This window comes from Sinocyclocheilus grahami, unplaced genomic scaffold, assembly GCF_001515645.1.
Source record: "Sinocyclocheilus grahami isolate Dianchi unplaced genomic scaffold, SAMN03320097.WGS_v1.1 scaffold196.1, whole genome shotgun sequence".
NCBI lineage: Eukaryota > Metazoa > Chordata > Actinopteri > Cypriniformes > Cyprinidae > Sinocyclocheilus > Sinocyclocheilus grahami.
The window spans coordinates 1,335,090-1,354,889 of record NW_015505375.1 but is presented as its reverse complement, the minus strand read 5'-3'; the positions used below and the strand labels follow the sequence as shown (position 1 = coordinate 1,354,889).

Here is a 19,800-nt window from a genome sequence, read left to right as displayed (position 1 = left end):
CTTAACTCGAGTTTTCATATTGCTTCGACACATTGCTTAAGTAATAGCTTATGATTAGAATTGCATGGTCATATTCCACATTAAAAATGCAAAGCACGTGGTAACAATGTCTAAGTGAAGTTCACATGTTGTTAACATAAAAACATTTTTCAATGTCTGAAAACAGAATGAAACCCTGATAACGTCAGCATGCGCGTGGAACTCTCCATTCACAAAATCATGCTTCACTATGTAACATCTACATGTAGGCAAACACACCCACCCTAGTCTCATCTCCAGCTGTAAACACAACCGCTAAAGAAACGCGTCTGAAGCCGACTGCAACGTGATCAAGTTCACGGTCAATCGCGCGGACCAAGTGACTCAATACCGCGAGGTTCCCGGAGAGAAATCACACACTTACCGACCACAGCGAGCAGGAGTATTCCGAGTGAGCATGGAGCCTGGCGGCGCCGTCCGGAAGCCATTTAATCACATCGAAAATTAGACGAGATGCAAAAAAGAAGGTGAGGCAAGAGCGAAGACAAGGATGGGAAAGCAGTGAATCAGTTCCTCTCTATCCAAACTACAGCCGGTGACTCCAATTTTCTTGCGCCGTTATTCATCTTTGAAGGAATGTGTCAGCAGCAGCATCTCGTGCTCTCTCCTCCTCGCGACCAGCTCTCATCCACCCTTCTGAGCTCACACACCCCGCTGCGCTCTCTCTCTCTCTCTCTCTTTCTCTCTCTCTCTCTCTCTCTCTCTCTCTCTCTAGCTCTCTCTCTATAACAGAACAAAAGACACGGTCTCCAAACAGAGAGCAAAAAAGAGGTAGCCATAAAAAATATTTTATAGTAAAGAGGCCACAGCAGAACAAAGACTGTCAGGCACGAACTAATAAATGTAGAAAAAAATAAATACTGTTGGAATGAAGTACAGTTAACCTAAGATGATGATGATGATGATGATAATGATAGGCCTAATAATAATAACTAAGGTGAGTGGAGTGTTGTTTAGTTACACTTTTGTACATTTTTGAAAACAACAATTTTTAAAGAAAGATAAAGGAAAAACTATCCTTCCCGACGTTTACAAATATTATAATTTAGAAATTGTATTTGTTAGAATAAATAATAGTTTGTATTTAAAACTGCCTGAAATTTCAGGGCAACAGCGATGAAAGAGTGCCATCTATTGACTGTTCAGCATACAATAGCTATTTGATGTAAACAAGGATTGCCACATCTTTTCTTATAAGGCTCAAGCAGAGGCGTCATGCCCATTCAAAGTGAGCAAAGTGGGCACGTGCCCCCTCCGATTTTTGAGCCAAGTGGATTTTGAATGCAGCTTCCAAAAGACAAAAAATAGCCGATTAATATTTTCTATATTTAATACAATCACACTGGCGTGATTATAACGTTCAGTGCGTCATTTCATCAGCTGCTAAATTCAAATCTGTGATCGCTGACTGGCGCTGAGCCAGATACAGACGCGTTTTTACAGCGCTGCACATGATAACCAATCACACACGATTCTGTTGAGCTTATGAATGCAATGACCAATCAGAGGTGTTCAGATTAGTCATCGCTAACGTGCAGGCGTTTTCTTCACTCGCTCAAAGTTGAATGAATACCTCTTTCTTCAGGTTCAGGTCATACTTAGAAGGGAGAGGTTATTATGTGAGTATAGGAGAGCATAAGTCTAAGTGGACGTCCATGACACGCGGCGTCCCACAAGGCTCAATTCTTGCACCGCTCTTGTTTAGCCTGTATATGCTCCCACTAAATCAAATAATGAGAAAGAACCAAATTGCCTATCACAGCTATGCTGATGACACCCAGATTTACCTAGCCTTATCTCCAAATGACTACAGCCCCATTGACTCCCTCTGCCAATGCATTGATGAAATTAACAGTTGGATGTGCCAGAACTTTCTTCAGTTAAACAAGGAAAAAAACTGAAGTTATTGCATTTGGAAAGTTCTCAAGGTGAATGCATACCTTGACTCTAGGGGTCTAACAACTAAAAATCAAGTCATGAATCTTGGTGTGTTTCTGGAGACAGACCTTAGTTTCGGTAGTCATGTCAAAGCAGTAACTAAATCAGCATACTATCATCTCAAAAACATTGCAAGAATTAGATGACCATCGCCCACTATAGATCAACATAATCTATAAAGGTGAGAATCAAGATATTTCATGATAATAGTTAATGCGTTTGGGGATGTTTCGAATAAAAAGGAAAAAATAAAGGTAACACTTTACTTGAAGGGGTGTGCATAAGACTGAAGTGACACCTTCATAATCATGACATGACACATGTCATGAATATGAAGGTTTTATTATGCATGTTTATGACAACTGTCTTTAAGTGTCATTTTGTTCAGTTATGTAATTTTTAATGCAAAGATGATATTGTTTGAGATGTCTTTGTTATGGGCTATGATTAGTGGTAAGTGTAGGGTTAGGGTTAGGTCAAATAATGTCATATTTGCATTAAAAATGACATAACTGAGCGAATGACACTTAATGACAGTTGTCATAAACATGCATAATAAAACCTTCATATTCATGACATGTGTCATGTCATGATTATGAAGGTGTCATGTCAGTCTTATACACACCCCTTCAAGTAAAGTGTTACCAAAATAAATAAAACATACATGCTGTTGTGGCTGCTGTGTGTCACATGACGACCCCCCCAAACTCATGCCCCCTCAAAAATAATGAGTGCATGACGCCCCTGGGCTCAAGTACCCCTTCATTGACACCAAACCAGAAATGTGTTGATTTAACTCATATTATAGGTACTGCATATTATTTAGTATCATTCGTCATTTTAATCATGTCACAAATAATAGGGCCTGTGCATGGGTGAAAAAGACTCACCAAGTCTCATCCACAAAAATGTACAAAACTTGCACACTTTTCTTAAGTTTCTGTGTGAAGTAAATATTTTTGGATTACAAATCTCAAGAAAGAATAGCTAGTCTCTCACCTTTACTGACATTTAGATACATTTACTTGTAAAACTGAATTTGGAAGTCATTGCAACTCTTATGATTATAAAAGTAAATCCTATGTATTTCATAGGGTCTCTCCTTGTGAAGATGCATAATTTATAATTGAAAATATATGCAGTATGCCTTTGAAGCAGCTGCATATAAAAAATGAGACAAATTCTTGTTATTAAGATGTTTATTTACATAGTACACGTTTGCAGAGACTCCTGCAAATCTCACAGAGACAGTGACAGAGGAAGAACATAAACATTATAATATCATATTGTCCTCCACTGCATCCCTCCATCTGACATCAAACTCCACTCTTCACAGCACACGTATATGATACTGTATAACTGAGTACCAACATTTGATCAGTCATCAGATATAATTTCACCGCATCAATTATTCATAGGGCACATTTGTTCCAGTTAAAAAGATTAGATTCAATCTTAGTGAGTAAACTGACAGTTTCTTATGCATTCTGATTTTGAAAAACTGATGTCACAGCACTGAAAACAAGAGCTACAGATCACAGCACTGTAGAGTATAACATTTCTATGGGAGGGTCAAACAATATTACCATATCTCAGAATTAGAAACTAAATGGTCAATGCATTCTTCTTCAATCTCTTCACCGGTGTCTTAAAACCATTACAATCTTCAGATTTGATTTCAAAAAGAAGGCCATGAACATACAAACAAATAACAGATAGACACATGCTGTAATCATACTGGGTCAGCGTAGTTGTGTGTTTGTGCTGAGACTGATGTTGTCGCTCACATTTAACAGACAGGCGTCAGAGACCATACTGTTGCTGGTGTATGTGTGCTGAAAATCTCAGAAAAGCACAGGTCTGCTGGTTGAGGGGGGAAAGTACAAAAAAAGGATGAATTCTCACATCACCAGAATAGAAAGGTCATCACGAAGCACCAGAAAAAACAGCCATTAGAATACATGATTTCTTTTGAAAAATGTCTGTGCATCAGTGTTAATATTTGTTGTTGCTTTTCCCACGTCATTAAAGCCTTCATTTTCCAGGAGGACAGGTGAGGTTTTTATACTTCAGTGCGCACTTGTTTTACATCAGAGTAAGCTGTTGCATTCCTCCAGAGTTTTTATGCAAAGACAGGGCACCTGAGCAGTAAGCACTGATTATACGCACAGTATAAAAATGGCCCATTTGCAACCAAGTGTCTGTTTTGAGAGGTATGGCTTGACAGGGGAACCCTCTGGTCATCTGAACTCTCATTTCATGCATTTTGCGGTTCTCCTCTGATATATGCCAAAGATTTATCCAGACAAATGACAACCATTCCATGCTTAATATAGTGGAGCAAAAACCAGCCTGAAGCTTCAAAATGAGACACTCAACTCGTCCAGTTTAAGAAAACTCTGCTGCCAAACACATGATGATCAAAAGTACTAAATCTTTTACACATTTGTACCATGTTGAAGATATAACTGCAATTAAATTAACAAGCAGCAAATTAGGTATCTGAATTATAATTTATCCTGAAGGGCTGATTCTGAACAAAAAAAATGCATATCTGAGAGAGACAAGACATCTGCTGACCCTGGCAAAACCCCAATTTCCTTAATTTTAGACAAAACGAGGTTTATTTCCCCCACACATTCCTAATGCTGAAGGTGGGATGTGCTAAACACTATAATCTGATGTATAAGACTCTGGAGCAAAGCTAAGACTGTACACTTGACATCAAACATATCAGAAAAGAACAAAAAAGATTTTTGTGACAACTGAAACTAATTTTTGCAGTCTAAAGGGATCTATTACCCAAAAATAAAATTTATGCTACCATTTAGCACACAAAAGAAGATATTTAAGTATTTTGTCCACACAATGAAAGTCATTGGGGACCAATGTTGTTTTGGAAACTTTCTTCAGAATATCTTATTTTTTTGCAGTAGTAGCACATCACACAGGTTTGGAACAACATGAGGATGAGTGAATTATGACAGAATTTTAATTTTTTGGGTGAACTATCCTTTTTAACACAGAACTGACATGAAGCATACTGGACAAAAATGTTATATTCTCAGTAAAAGCATTGAGTCTAAAGTAAAATACTTGTTGTTGTTGAGTTGTTGACTGGCCACTATACATCTAGAAGTGTGACAACTGACGACATGCGAGTTGCTTACTGTATGTTATTAAACAAGCAGCCAGAGTAATGAATTTCATTTCCTACATGATCAGCCCTGAGGTTGGCCTGCTTCACACGCAAAAACTGGAATGTTCAAAAGACCATCTTAAAAGTAACCTAGTCTTGCTCTAGCACCAAAGCACTATTCAGTGAAGTTATTGAAATAGACAAAGAAAATCACCTGAACAGTGGCAATGACTGAGACCGACTAGACAGAGTTGTTGTTGGCATCATGGGCAGTCCTGTCAATGACATGAAGATAGCAGTATTTTGAGAGTTTGTTGATGTTTCTCTTCCAATATAACAGCGCTAACATAAAGGAAACTACTTTAAATAAGCGTTTGAAATGCATAAAAAGGAAGCGCAACAGATACAGCTCCTGCTCTCAGCAGCAACAAAACATTATTTTGCATGGAGGACAAAATGTATTTACAGTTCCAGATGAACTCTAAATGGTGACAGGACAGTATGGCCTGAGGACAAAGAATAAGGTACACATGACAAGACCTCTGAGAGATGGAGGCCATTTCCTAGTTTGGCTGAAAATGCTCTTCTCAGACTCCCTGCGTAGAAGTTCCTGAGAAAAAGAGATGACTGGCATGTCAACAGGTAGATCTTAAACCGTGTGGTTTGCCTTCCACTGTGTTTATACCCCTTCATCTGAAGGGTATATTGCAAAACGGTTGTGATGATCAAGCTTTTTTTTTCATAGCAAAGGACTACACAAGTAGATGACCATATGCTTGCACACAGGTGAAAGTTTCAGTAACCGTTACACAAGAATACAGACACAGAGTGAGAAGGGCAGTAGATTCTGCTATTATCCAAAGGCTATGAATCAGGAGGCTTCAAATCCGCCCTTAAGAAGTTGCCTTCTTAACTATACTCATAAAATCACACAGGAAAAAAAACAATCCTGTAAAGAAATGAGGTAGTGCTGTTGACTGAGAAAAACTTGGAGCATGAATCAATGTGTCTTTACAAGTACACTCAGAGTTGAAATGATAGAAAATGTACATGGACTCTTAGTGTTCCTTTTTTTTCTTCATTTTTGTCATGTTTTTCTACATGTATCTGATACAGCAGTCGTGTATATACAAATGCACTTTGAATTTGAGACTCCTGAGACACTACGCTCCAGTCAGGGAATGTGTGTTTTTATTTGTATTGTTTTCTGGTTTGTTTGCGTATGTATGTATGTATGTGAAAATGTACCTCTGATCTGATCAAGTTAAAGAAACAGTTTACTCAAAAATGAAAATTCTGTCATCATTTTCTCACCCTCAAGTTGTTCCACACCTGTAGGATTTTCTTACTTCTGCAGAAAATAAACAACATTTTTGTACATGCACAGGTTTGGAGCAACATGAGCAAGAGTAAATGACAAAATGTTCATTTACGGGTGAACAATCAGAATAGATGGATACGTAATATCCACGTAGAATTGAAAAATGGTGCTAATTTTCTGGAACAACCATTTTAAGCACAGATCTGTGTGTGTTTGTGTGTTTATGTGTGGCGACCCTGAGACAGCAGGAGGTGGTACTTTGTGGCAGGGTTATCTTCTCCGACAAGATCTTCACTCATTGGCACTGATCTCGGACCGAGAATGAGTTCGGTTTCCATATGCAGGGCTGATTTTAGGGTCCTTCGACTTCACCTCAGAGTAAGAACACTCTGATTTCACGTGTGCATGTAAACATAAACCACTTCACTTCAGCACATTCCGTACATGCACACAAAGAGGGGTTAAAGTGTGCCACTGATATGCCCTAAAATGCATTTCCATGGATACTAGTGCTAAAAAAAATATTCTATATGTACATACATATAAAATAATGGAACCAAAAGTTTGCAATAAAACAGCCAAGAGAAGAGGCGTGCGTGGCTATGAGAAAATATCAACTTCTCCAGCAGGAAGGTGCCACTCGTTGGTCTCCTCTGTTGTCCTACTCGGTCCCAGAACTTTCGGAACACCATTTTTTATGCTTCTCTTCCTTCCAGCTTAGGGGTACACATAGTTATGCACCCCTGAGGTAGAGTGGACAAGGCCAGAGCTGGCAAGGGATGAGGGGGAAGCGGGGAGACCTGGTGAGGGCAGAACCTTTCCTGTAGGGCACAGCCTGTGGACACCGTTCTCCAGGGTCTCTGCCTTTGAGCAAAGGGGTTTGGATGAGTGGAAGCCATTAGTAAGCCCCACACCTTGGTTTTTGACACTGCCCACTGTCGGCTGGCTGAGTCCACTCTCAAATGGTCCATTGTGATTGGACAGTACTTCTGAGATGTGAGTGCTGGGGGTCGGAGATGGAGATTGAGTTTCATGGTTGTTCTCGCTGTGAGCATAAGTTGGAAGCGGGTTTGATGGAGTTGCCTTCTCACCAGGAGAAGGGTGCTTGGGAGATGGAGACTCCAGAGAGAGCTCCATGTCGCTTTGTGGACCCTGGTCAACCGTCATGTTAGACAGCTGTGAATGTACGATGACTTCAGCCTCCACCTGGTTCTTGCTGAAGGAATACAGCCTCTCCACATGTCCGCTCTGCAAATACAGCACATCACAAAAAACACTACTCTTCAAATGGGGTTATATTTTTTAAACATTCCTAATATGGTTCTAGTTCTTTTTTTTTTTTTTTTAAATGTTGGAATAGTTTATGTATAATAGTTAACAGACCTCTATTAAGAATTAAAGGGGTCATATGACGTTATTTTGTGTATTTGGTGTAATGAAATGTGTTTACGCGGTTTAAGGTTAAAAAAAAGTACACATAATGTACATTATTGTTTCTCCTCTATGCCCCGCCTTTCTGAAACTCGTCGATTTTGACAAAGCTCATCGTTCTGAAAAGTGAGGTGTGCTCTGATTGGCCAGCTATCCAGTGCGTTGTGATTAGCCCAATGCCTCAAGTGTGACGAAAATGTTATGCCCCTTACCATATTGTGATGCCGTGTCCCGGCCGGAGCGACGAGACGAGACAAAAACATTAAAACCCATTTTAAACGAGGCATTTGTTGCATCCAGTGGGGACATAATTACTGATTATAATGACTTATACTGTCTTTTTATGTGTTGCATTGTAAAAATTACACCTTCTTTATTTGCATGAACAATGTAGCGTCTCGACCAATCTGACACACTAATTTTTATTTGATTTAACAAATCAATTATTCATTAGATTAACAAATCGTCACAGTCCCCTCACTCAATAAACTGGATGCCAGGATTTCTGTGACGTAGACATGTAGGGGCGTGTTAGAACGAGCCATTTTAGGTAGATTCTTAACTTTTATAAAGAATATCTCTTTGGATTTGAGACTTTTAGTATTTGACACTTTACAGATCTTCTTTATGCACCAAGAGCTTGTAACACTCCAAAGAGAAAAGAAAAATTTAAATCGCATCATATGATCCCTTTAAGAGTTATATATTTTTAACAATACATGTATGTAGGAAGACTTTGACTTGAACAGTGTTTTATCAAATAAATTGCACGATACACAAATTAATTCACCAATTTAATCACAGTGAATTACATATTGATATTTGCTGAAAAAAGCTCTCAAATTTTAAGGACATTATATTATTATATTTAACACTATACCGTTCAAAAGTTTGGGGTTGGCAATATTTTTTAAAGGGATCATATGATGCGATTTCAATTTTTCCTTTCTTTTTGGAGTGTTACAAGCTCTTGGTGCATAAAGAAGGTCTGTAAAGTTGCAAAGACTAAAGTCTAAAATCCAAAGAAATATTCTTTATAAAAGTTAAGAGTCAGCCACGCCTACCTAAAACGGCTCGTTCTAACACACCCACACATGTCTGTCATGATGTGGGAAGATTTGCATAACGGCGCCCAAATGTTCACGCAAAGAAAGAAGGCGTAACTTTTATTCTCGCTGTAGTATTGTTGTTGCTCTGCTCACTCAAGCCGGACTCCGCTCACTCAAGGCCGTGGTGTGTGACGCTGTGTTTCGTTGTGAAAGCAAAACTACTTTGTTTGGCCTTCCAAAAGAGGACACGACTAGAAATTAGTGGTTAAGTTGTATTTAAAACACTGTTCCAGAGCAGTTTAATCCAAATATTCAGATGTGTCCAGCGCATTTTATGGAGGACTGTTTCCTGATCCTGGAAGAGTAGACTACAATGCCGGCTGTTCTGACTCACAGACTGTAAGTGTGTTTTTTATATAATGAAGAAAATGTTTTTTTTAACCTTAAACCGCATAAACATTTCATTACACCAAATACACCAAATAATGTTCTTTTTAGCAGCATCATATTTTAAATTTAATGTTTTAGATTTTTTTAGATGATCTCTTATGCTCACCAAGTCATTTTGTGGAATAATATTAAAATTTTAAATAACTTTTTTTTTAAATCTATTTTGAACATACTTTAAAATGTAATTTATTCCTTTGATGGCAAAGCTGAAAACAGGTGTGCTACTTAATATTTTTGTGGAAAATGTGATACTTTTTTTCCATGATTCTTTTATGAACAGGAAGTTCAAATGAATATCATCCTTGTAAAAGTATAAATGTCTATAAACTTTGAACCAATTTAACGCATCCTTACTAAATTAAAGTATCGATTTGGGGGAAAAAAGTCAATGGCCCCAAACGTTTGAACAATGGTGTTTATACATTTTTTTGTGTATTCGATTTGTAATTTTTAATTAATTTCCATTGTGCTTTTTTAGTTTCTTACACCATGAATGCCACATACTGAAGACACCATGTCAAGCTGAATGTAGTTCTTTTTTTCTTTCTTTCTTCAATTAATCGCACTAAATCAATGTATGGTCTAATATAAACATTGAATAATGGGGTGAAAATCGGACATTGTGGGTATGGAAGGTGGAAGATCACAATCTAAAATGTTAATGATTTTGTGCAGTACAGTTCAGCACTATTTCATAAGAAGTGGAAAAACAGATTTTTAAAAATGTCAACAGGGATATAAAATGGCAATATTTGGAGGAGAGATGGATAAAGGTGTAATTTTATGTGTTAGCTTCCTGCTGCTCCTATATCTGAGGAGCTTTCGGAAGGACAGTAATTGGTAAATGGTATGCAGACTTCAGCTTTTCATTTCAAGTGTCACATACTAATTAGCTATGTCTTCCCCACTGTCTGCTTAATGGTAATTACATTATCTGTACATTTCCCGTCTGTGTGAGGCACAATCTATCAGCCCCATCCCCCATCAAACACATTCAAGAACACACAAGCAGATGTGCAAGGATTACGTGCATTTCATAAGATAAAGATCAAAAATCTGTTATGCGACTTCTGTATTTGGGCCTTTGTCACACACCAACATTCATGGTCATTTCTACACTCCTTACCTTACTGTTCTCTGACGGTGGTCCTTCAAGAGCTCCATTGATGAGAGCAGAAGAATCCTCAGTTATAGTATCTCTGTATCTGGTGATCCTATTGGCCCAGTTCCGACTAACGGATCCATTCCAGGCTGGCTGATTTTAGAGCAGAAAGAGAAAACTGAAAGACTGAAAATACTAAAATATGAAAACATTTTCATAGATCAGCATCTTTTGTTGGTCTTGGAATATGCTTATCAAACAACACAGTCCTATCCCAAATAAAACCAAACCTTTTTCCTATCCCTCCAATCTCATTGGCTGATAGGAACCTTCTAACCAACAAAGATGCATAGTTGGGAAAATGGTTGTATGGTACATCAAATTAGTGTACTGTAGATGCTGGCACAGTTAACTAGAGTAAATGGCAATGCTCACCTTGGATTCTGCAAGGCCATCGTCAGCCCCTTCTATGTTACCCATGAGACTCTGTTGCTCAGTGAGGTCTGTGAGGGGTTTGTTGGGGTCTTGTGCACTAGAGGGCATGAGGGTTTCCAACTCATGGCAGTCACTGCAGTCAGGCGCAGTAGCAGGCACTGGACGGGCACCCTTCCTGTACTGAGGACTCAAAGAACTCGAGTCAAGTCCACCAGACACATCCCTAAAAGTGACAGAGAGGACGATCATTAAATATCACTTATCGTCTTTATTTATAATGCTAAGTTAAGTGGTTTACACTTCTATAAAGCTTCAGCAAATGAATGCAGAACACTGAGGCACTTCTCTGTGGTATATATGAAATAGGTGGTAACATCAAAGACATCTAAAAGCACATTAAAAAAATTCCTTAAAAACAGTTAATAAATCTATATTAGTGTTCAACCGATACATTGCCAAGGCTGATATATCGGATGATATTTGACAGTTTTCAAATTTCGGCATCGACGATAAGTTTTTCAGTTTGGCCGATGTGTTCGAGGGGGAACTTTTATTTGGACTTTTATTTAGAACTGCATCACCTGAGCACACAGCACTCACCGATTGCTTTTATATTAGTAAAAGAAAGGCAAACATTATAATACTTTCACGTTTGCCATCAGCATTCAGCAAATACGCATTTATATCATTTAAGCAAATCTTTGAATGTCTAATTAACATTTAATTTCACAAACCTTGCAGACTAAGTCGAATCCAGCTGTGAGATCTTGTGGAATGTGCATTTGTATCCTGCATGATCGTGTGTACTCTGCGTGACCATCGGTTCATGCGAATTAAGCTTCACTGGAGATGCACGGTCGATCTTTAAACTTGTGATTTCAAACTATGCTGTGCCAACTATGCTGTGCTTTATCCATTTGCTCACTGTCATATTCATGTCATTTTCACTGTGTGCTGTGTGTAAAATGAGCGTTACCTTGGCTTTATTTGAAAAAAAAACAAAAAAAAAAGATTCCCAATGCACACAAATTTCCCAGATAACTGATTGCCCACTTGGCTACAGTGTTTACTTCCTTTTGAGATATATGCATATATAATATTTCTTTATTTTTGAAAATACTATTAAAGGATTACATAATCAAGAAGTTATCCTCTATAGAAGTTCTATAACCTATTCAAACAGTTCAAAGATTCCTCCTTACTTTTTAAAGAGACGTGATCAGGTTAGGTACCATAGACTCTGAATTACGGCCCTCAAGTTATTCTGAAAAAAAAAACTCTGTTGTATAAGTTAAAGTTAATGCATATGTTAATTTAAAAAAAAAAAAGCGCAACAAATCAGTATATTAGTAATGGCTGCTCACAGGTACCGGGTTGGACCCCCTTTTGCCTTCAGAACTGCCTTAATTCTTCGTGGCATAGATTCAACAAGGTAGCATTTTTGTCCACACAACTGCCGCTCACTGAATATTTTCTCTTTTTCGGACCATTCTCTGTAAACCCTAGAGATGGTTGTGTGTGAAAATCCCAGTAGATCAGCAATTTTTGAAATATTCAGACCAGCCCGTCTGGCACCAACAACCATTCCACGTTCAAAGTCACTTAAATCCCCTTTCTTCCCCATTCTGATGCTCGGTTTGAACTTCAGCAAGTCGTCTTCACCACATCTAGATGCCTAAATGCATTAAGTTGCTGCCATGTGATTGGCTGATTAGCAATTTGTGTTACCAAGCAATTGAACAGGTGTACCTAATAAAGTGGCCGGTGAGTGTATATTAAAATAGAAAACTTATTTTAAAATGTAATATTATTTCACAATATGCATTTTACTATTTTTTTTTTACTGTATTTTTAAATTAAATAAATGCAGACTTGGTAAGCATAAGAAACTTGTTTTCTAAAAAAAAATTGTTTTTAAATCTTACGGATGCCAAACTTTTGAAAAGCAGTGTGCACAGTATATACAGTACAGTGTATATATTTATGTTGTTTTGGTTAAAAATCTTGTTAAATCTAAATGTATGTGCTTAAATTATCAACGTATTCCTATCTGTGACATTAAAAGATATCATCAATCAAATAATTAATCAAATACATTTCAATTGTTAATGTTTTGAACATCTCCTCATATTTTACTTTATCAAATGTGAAATTGCTTGGTTGGTTTGAAACACTTACTGTTAAATGATTATAGTGTATATTTATGAAAACAGGAACAGTGTATGCTACTGTGAAATTGTCCCCCCCCCCTCCCTGCCACGCAACGCTGCGCCAACCGCCCCCCTAAAAAAACAAAACAAAAAAAAATCTTACTGCTTTCAAAGACATACAGAATATTCCTACTTTTCAGAAATGTAACCTGTCTTTTCTCCTTCCCTTCTATATACATTTACTGTTAGGGTGAATGTTAAAGAACCAGTCATTTTATCTAATGAGCTTGGTCGCAATTTCACAGCTGGAGGTTCCAACTCCTCAGCCAAGAGTCTGATGTCTGATATTAACCCAGCCTCACACAGCTTGTCAAATTCCCCACCTCACATTAATATCAATGTGTACTGTGTAAAAAAAATTTAAAGGTCACACATGTATAATGGAGACACTATGCTCTATTCATACTCTGTTAACCAATAATCACTGCAGCTGATTCTCAGAAGAAGGTGAAATGAGTTTGGTTCTCTCATTCTCTAAACGCAAAAGCCCAGCAGATTCAATCTGCCTCTGTGGCTGTTCATGAAACCAGCAGAGCTCTAACAGAGCAAGAGCAATCAGCCATGACTCTCTGTCATTCAGCTCTCAATACCGCACATCTGCCACATCTGCTTCAGACACACACACTTGCACACACGCTGTGTGATCGAGTGTTGTTATTCACCCACGTCTCATTTCAGATTGAAGTAACATCCAAAAGGTCCTTGAAACTTTCAAAATGTGAATATAATTTGGGGAGGCTTTTCACTGCAGCTCGTTTGTCATTTAAAAGCCTTTGGGGGAAAACAGATTTCTGCCTAAACTGTAATTGTTGCAGCGTTTGTTGCAGCGAAGGAATAGTTCATCTATAAAATGAAAAGACATTTTGAAAGAATGTTTCAGTGGGTCCCAATTCTCTGATAGAGAGTGTGATAGTATTATTGATATATTATTATAGTATTTATTATTACTTTGAATTAGCTTTTCATGTTCATTTTAGTTCACGTTTTAAAATTTTAGTTCAAATTTTGTCACATGATTTATCATTTTTATAACTTATTATATTTTTATATTGCTTTATTTTTATTAGTTTTTGTTAACTTCAATTAGTTGTCAAGGCAATATTTCATTTTTATATAATTTTTATAAAATAAAATAAATTTATTTCAGCTTTATTTCAATAACAGAAAAATAATTTTAGTAGTTTCAGCATTAATTAATTATAATAATTATTATTTGTTTATTTTTTACGAACACCAGTGACTTTCATTGTATGTATGGACAAAAGCAGAAGAAACATTCTTAAAAAGATATTTTTTGTTCCGCGCAATAAAGAAAGTCATACAGATGAACAAATGACAGCATTTTCAATTTTGGGTGAATCATTTATAACCAATGAAGTGATCTAAACTCATGGATCTTACAAAATTTGAAGAGGCGCATACCGTGTTTTTCCATTGCGGAAACTGACACACATGCAGAGTAGGATGCAGAGCAGACCAACACACACTCCAACTATGATACCAGTCACAGCATGGATATCCAGCTCTGTAGGAGAGTGAGTGAGAGAGAGAGAGAGAGAATGCATGACAGAAGTGTACAAATCAGTCATCGAATAATTATACATAATTAAACTTCATAATAATTCAATGCAACTGAATCGTACTTAAGCATAATAATGAAATTTTAATTACAACACAATGTGTTATATTAATTATAACTCATTTTAGGACTGGTGTATGTAAGTCTGTGTGAATTTCTGTGGCCAACTCCCCGCAGACGGTGTGTGTGTATGAGGCTGGACTGAATCACTTCACACTCCCTGTGGGAGTGCTATTAATTGAGTGTCAGTGATGGGCAGAGGCAGATGGCAGTCTCTACACACACACACACACACACACACCTGTGATGCCCCATGCAGATTCAGAGAAACTTAACTGGCATTATAAACACAGAAACACATTAGAAAAACATTATATACACACATTAGATACATATAAGCACAAATCAGTGTAACTTGCAGGTTCATGTTTTTGAGCTAAAGTATATGCTTCCATTTTTTGACCGCAAATGTTCACATATCAGCCAAGTTTTCTGTAGCTCAAAGAGTACTGCAAGGCCATGGGTTTGATTCAGTTGATTGTATACCTTGAATGAGGTGTATGCCGCTTTGGATAAAAGAGTCTACCAAAGGCACAAGTGCAAATGTAACATAAATGTTTAAATATATTTCATTAATGTAAAGATTATGAGGTTTCAGTTAGTAGCTATGGGGGGCTGATTATTTTATACTTCCATTGAAAATCTTTGTGGTGGTTTGCAGAATCTCTCTCTCTCTCTCTCTCTCTCTCTCTCTCTCTATAAAGGTCTACTTACACAAAAACAAATGATCACTGTAAAAACAGTAAAGAAAAAATTATTTAATGATTTTGAAAGGAGTCTCTTATGCTCACCAAGGATGCATTTATTTGATCAAAAATACAGTAAATATTTTTGAAAAGAATGGCATTTATTTGAAACAGAAATATTTTCACATTATACATTTCTTTATTGCTTTAATACAATTTAATGTTGAATAAAACTAATAATTTCTTCTTTTTTTTAATCTTTCTGACCCCAAACGTTTGAACAATAGTGTATCTATTTAGAGGTAAAAACTCACCTGGTAATTAAAAAAAAAACTGCAGGGTGTTTTTTCATGACGTATTGCATTTAAAAGTGGAAATCATGAAATGCTTTCGTGGATCTATAAATTAAATAAATTAAACTAGCCAAAGCAATACTGCAAAATACCAAGTAAATGGTGACCACAGAAACATAATATAAATCTTGAAGAATAAAACTTGTACACACCCTTAAAAAAAAAATCATACACTCAATAAATAATGTGAAAACTGTTACATACACATACATACCATATTTCTTTGGAGGAGTAAAGACATCCTTCACAGGTGAATATGGTCCCACCCCAACTTCAGTGCAGGCCCCCATCTTAAAATAATAACGCATCCCACTCATCAGGCCTTGGACCTCTGCACTGGTAACAGAACCTAAGGAAAGAGAGTGAGACAGAGAGAGATCTATAAGAGAGATAATAACAATTCTCATATGACGTGCAACACCATGTGCTTATTGTTTGTGTGTGTGTTTGTAGATTTACCGTCATGCGTGAGGTTTATCCACAGGTGATCTGGATGGCTGATGTTGCCAGTGTAGAGGATCCAGTAGGTCAAAATGACACCATTTGGCTCCAGTGGAGGGCGCCAGCTCACAAGAACAGAGTATGAGTCCAGTGCACTCAACTGCATATCCAGAGGAGGAGAGGAGGGTCCTGCAGTAAAAACACACATTTAGAGCCGACACACAAGACACCAAAAAAAGGAAAAGAGAAGCATATTAATTAGGCTAATACCATAAATTGGTATTTACAAAGTACTTCAAGGTACAGTACTTTCAAAAATGACATGGGACTATGTTTTAAGTGTACTCTGAATTCACTAATATAATACTAAAATATAATTTTGTATTGCTTTTGAAAGTGTAGCTCATTAAAGGGCTTTATTGGATCAAAAATTTAAATAAACTAATCGTAAAAAAATGTACACAGAAATGTAATATATAAACTTTGAAAATAAAACTTGAATGTACACAGACACACGTTTAAAAAAAAAAAATCATATATGAAACTGTAGGGTGAGGAGATTTTCCACTAGTTAATAGATGGTTTAATTATTTCGGGCGGATAAAATACTGTGTATGTATATATATATATATATAAACATACACCTGAGCGGCCCACCCAAGTAAGGTCTACGTGTCAGAAAAACTGCTATCCCTGTATTCCTGTTCTGTTGTATTCTTGTGTGCTGGCTGCTAATGAAACCCATATCACAAACACAATAAAATGCAGTTTTTCTAAAAAAGTGTTTGCCAAATAAAAGCACATTTAAAAGTTTGTGATGTTATAATGGTCACAGCATGTGCAGTCTGGGAGTTAAGGAGATACCACAAGTATAAAACCAGTTTGTTTGTTTTTTTTAGAGGGAAAGGTCTCGTTTTGAAGTGGCCACTCTTTCTCCCCCCTCAAGAGTAGATAAAGCTCCTCTCAGTTGGTCTGACACTAAATCGCTGTGGCAACATGCCCCTCCCTGCCATCACTTGGCTAGACTGACTGACAAGCTGAAAGACTCTTGGCCAACAAGAGGCGCAAATTCCATCTGGGCTTTTAATTAAAGCCAATTATCTCCTTACGTCTCTCCCTATTAATCCCCTAACTGTTAACCTAACACAAACACACTGACCCACACCACTCACACACTTGCAATACACTCATAAATACGTATTCATTCATCACTTCCCACTCAAAAAACCTCACAGACACTCACGCTTGTGAACACACAATAATTAGAGCTCTCGCTCACACACGAACAAACTCAAGACAGAGTGAACTCTGCAAGATTTACCAGAAAAGAAACTCAACTGAAAAACAGAATAAAAGACCATACTTTATAAAACTTTCTTTTTCACATATATTAGGTAGAAAGGTTCTTTTACAGCACTGAAAGGGGCAGTACTCACTGTCTGGAAGTGTGGACTCCTCCACTGTGGTGCTGAAAGGGCCTCTCATATCAGCTCCGTTAGACTGCACAGCAATTCCATAGCTTGTGAAGGGCTTCAGTGATTCCAGTAAAATCTCCTGAGAAGAGCTGAAATACAGTAAGATACAGAGAAATACAGTCAGAGGACTGGTTGACTGATAAGGGATTATTTAACAGTCAATGTTGCTATCATCAAATCGTAAAAAAAAAAAAAGTAAAGTTTTGGAAAGAAGTCTCATATGCTTACCAAGGCTGCATTTATTTAATCAAAAATACAGTAAAGCATTCATATTCTGAAAATTATTACAATTTCATAACAATTAAAAAAATAAATAGAAATTATGATGATGGCGGCCTCCGTGGCGTGCTCTGCAGTTGTTTTTGTGCTTTTAGTTTGTCCTGTCTTTAGTTAAATCCCTGCAATCAGTTTCACCAGAGACAAATTGCTGGACATTCAGCACTACACATCACCCAATATATTACCGGTTTTCGACTATTCTGATGTTTTGCTGAACATAGCAGTTGGCTGAGCAGCTGTGCTGATCAAGCGCTTCAGGACGCGCAGATGGGGGAAGCGAGCCAGCACCCTCGTGAAGCTCAGGCAGCGCGGATTTCGAACGCCGTTGCCTAGCATCCATCTGGCGAACCTCCGCTCTCTACCCAACAAAACGGACGAACTCCTTCTGCTCTCCCGGACAAATAAGGATTTCTCACACTCTGCTGCTCTGTGTTTCACGGAAACCTGGCTGAATGATGCCATACCGGACAGCGCGCTACATCTGCCGGGCTTTCAGCTGTTTAGAGCGGATCGTGATGCAGAATCAACAAGGAAATCACGCGGCGGCGGGACATGCTTTTACATCAACGAAAGGTGGTGTACAGATGTAACTGTGTTAAAGAAGATGTGCTGTTCAGATCTAGAAGCGTTTTTCATAAACTGTAAGCTTTTCTACTCGCCGCGGGAGTTTTGCTCGTTCATTCTTGTCAGTGTTTACATTCCTCCACAAGCGCACGTGAGCTCAGCTTTACAGAAACTCGCTGATCAGATCACAGAGACAGAACAACAACACCCGGACTCTGTTTTAATCATTCTTGGGGACTTTAATAAAGCAAATCTCTCCCGTGAACGGCCAAATTTACAGACAGCACATCACATGTCCCACGGGCAGCTTTGGGGCTCTCTGATCACTGTTTAGTTCATCTTATACCGACCTACAGGCAGAAACTGAAATCAGCTAAACCTGTATTAAGGACTGTTAAAAGATGGACTAATGAAGCAGACCGGGTTCTACAAGCTTGTTTTGACCTCACTGATTGGAGTGTTTTTGAAGCTGCTGCCACCGATCTGGACGAGCTCACAGAGACTGTAACATCATATATCAGTTTCTGTGAAGATATGTGCATTCCTACCAGGACTCATCTAACTTACAACAACGACAAACCATGGTTCACTGCAAAACTCAGACAGCTCTGTCAGGCCAAAGATGATGCTCGCAGGAAGGGGGACAATGTCTTGTATAAGATCATGTACCCACTAAATTATTGACAGAGTTGTTACCTGTAGCAGAAGAACCGCTTCTCAATATTATTAACTCGTCGTTGTCTTTAGGTCACGTCCCAAAACCATTCAAGCTGGCGGTTATTAAGCCTCTTATTAAGAAACCACAACTAGATCCTAGTGAACTGGCAAATTACAGACCCATCTCAAATCTTCCTTTTATGTCTAAAATTTTAGAAAAAGTTGTGTCTGCTCAATTGTGCTCCTTCCTGCAAAAAAATGATCTCTATGAAGAATTTCAGTCAGGTTTCAGGCCCCACCATAGCACAGAAACTGCACTTGTTAAAATTACAAATGACTTGCTTCTTGCGTCAGACCAAGGCTGTGTCTCATTGCTAGTTTTACTTGACCTTAGTGCTGCATTCGATACTATAGATCATGACATACTCATAGATCGATGACAAAACTATACAGGTATCCAAGGGCAGGCTTTAAGATGGTTTAGATCCTACCTGTCCGATCGCTACCACACCTTGTTCATTTAAATGGGGAGTCATCTCAATTATCACCAGTAAAACATGGAGTGCCACAAGGATCTGTCCTAGGTCCTCTG

At 37.9% G+C, this 19,800-nt stretch overlaps 2 protein-coding genes across 2 annotated transcripts in view; both read right to left on the bottom strand.

The window, feature by feature from the left end:
* Window positions 1-703, bottom strand: part of LOC107595069 (immunoglobulin superfamily DCC subclass member 3-like) — an 11,398-nt gene extending 10,695 nt beyond the window's left edge. The window contains exon 1 of the mRNA XM_016285357.1: window positions 404-703. Within this exon, the coding sequence (XP_016140843.1) occupies window positions 404-467 (64 nt within the window). The 5' untranslated portion in view covers window positions 468-703. The remainder of the gene's footprint in view (window positions 1-403) is intronic.
* Window positions 704-5,640: 4,937 nt separating this feature from the next.
* igdcc4 (immunoglobulin superfamily, DCC subclass, member 4) overlaps window positions 5,641-19,800 on the bottom strand; it is a 96,152-nt gene continuing 81,992 nt past the window's right edge. Inside the window, exons 14-20 of the mRNA XM_016285356.1 lie at window positions 17,670-17,797; window positions 16,252-16,422; window positions 16,007-16,141; window positions 14,537-14,639; window positions 10,905-11,127; window positions 10,494-10,622; window positions 5,641-7,685 (exon numbers count right to left, since the gene is read on the bottom strand). Coding sequence (XP_016140842.1) covers window positions 7,155-7,685; window positions 10,494-10,622; window positions 10,905-11,127; window positions 14,537-14,639; window positions 16,007-16,141; window positions 16,252-16,422; window positions 17,670-17,797 — 1,420 coding nt within the window. The 3' untranslated portion in view covers window positions 5,641-7,154. The remainder of the gene's footprint in view (window positions 7,686-10,493; window positions 10,623-10,904; window positions 11,128-14,536; window positions 14,640-16,006; window positions 16,142-16,251; window positions 16,423-17,669; window positions 17,798-19,800) is intronic.